A 215-nucleotide genomic window follows, 5' to 3' on the forward strand; every position below is an offset into this window, starting at 1 on the left:
CTCGCATTCTATCCACAGAAACTCCTCCTCCTTTATAATAACTAGTCACCCTTTATCCTACAGCTTCAGACACCAACACTCCTGCTCCTTCTGCACCCTTTGTATTGGGCTCAATATTGCATCAACATCTTCATCTACGTGTTTATGAATCGCCAGTACAGAGACGCCTACGTTAATTATATCTCCAGGTGGTGGCCGGACTTCAGGGAGGTGAG

General features: G+C 46.0%; 1 protein-coding gene across 1 annotated transcript in view; it reads left to right on the top strand.

Moving 5' to 3' along the window:
* The window catches only part of LOC119592943 (protein trapped in endoderm-1-like), a 24,501-nt gene that overhangs the window by 21,892 nt on the left and 2,394 nt on the right, over positions 1-215 (top strand). Inside the window, exon 8 of the mRNA XM_037941835.1 lies at positions 64-210. Within this exon, the coding sequence (XP_037797763.1) occupies positions 64-210 (147 nt within the window). The remainder of the gene's footprint in view (positions 1-63; positions 211-215) is intronic.

This window comes from Penaeus monodon, chromosome 31 (genome assembly GCF_015228065.2).
Source record: "Penaeus monodon isolate SGIC_2016 chromosome 31, NSTDA_Pmon_1, whole genome shotgun sequence".
NCBI lineage: Eukaryota > Metazoa > Arthropoda > Malacostraca > Decapoda > Penaeidae > Penaeus > Penaeus monodon.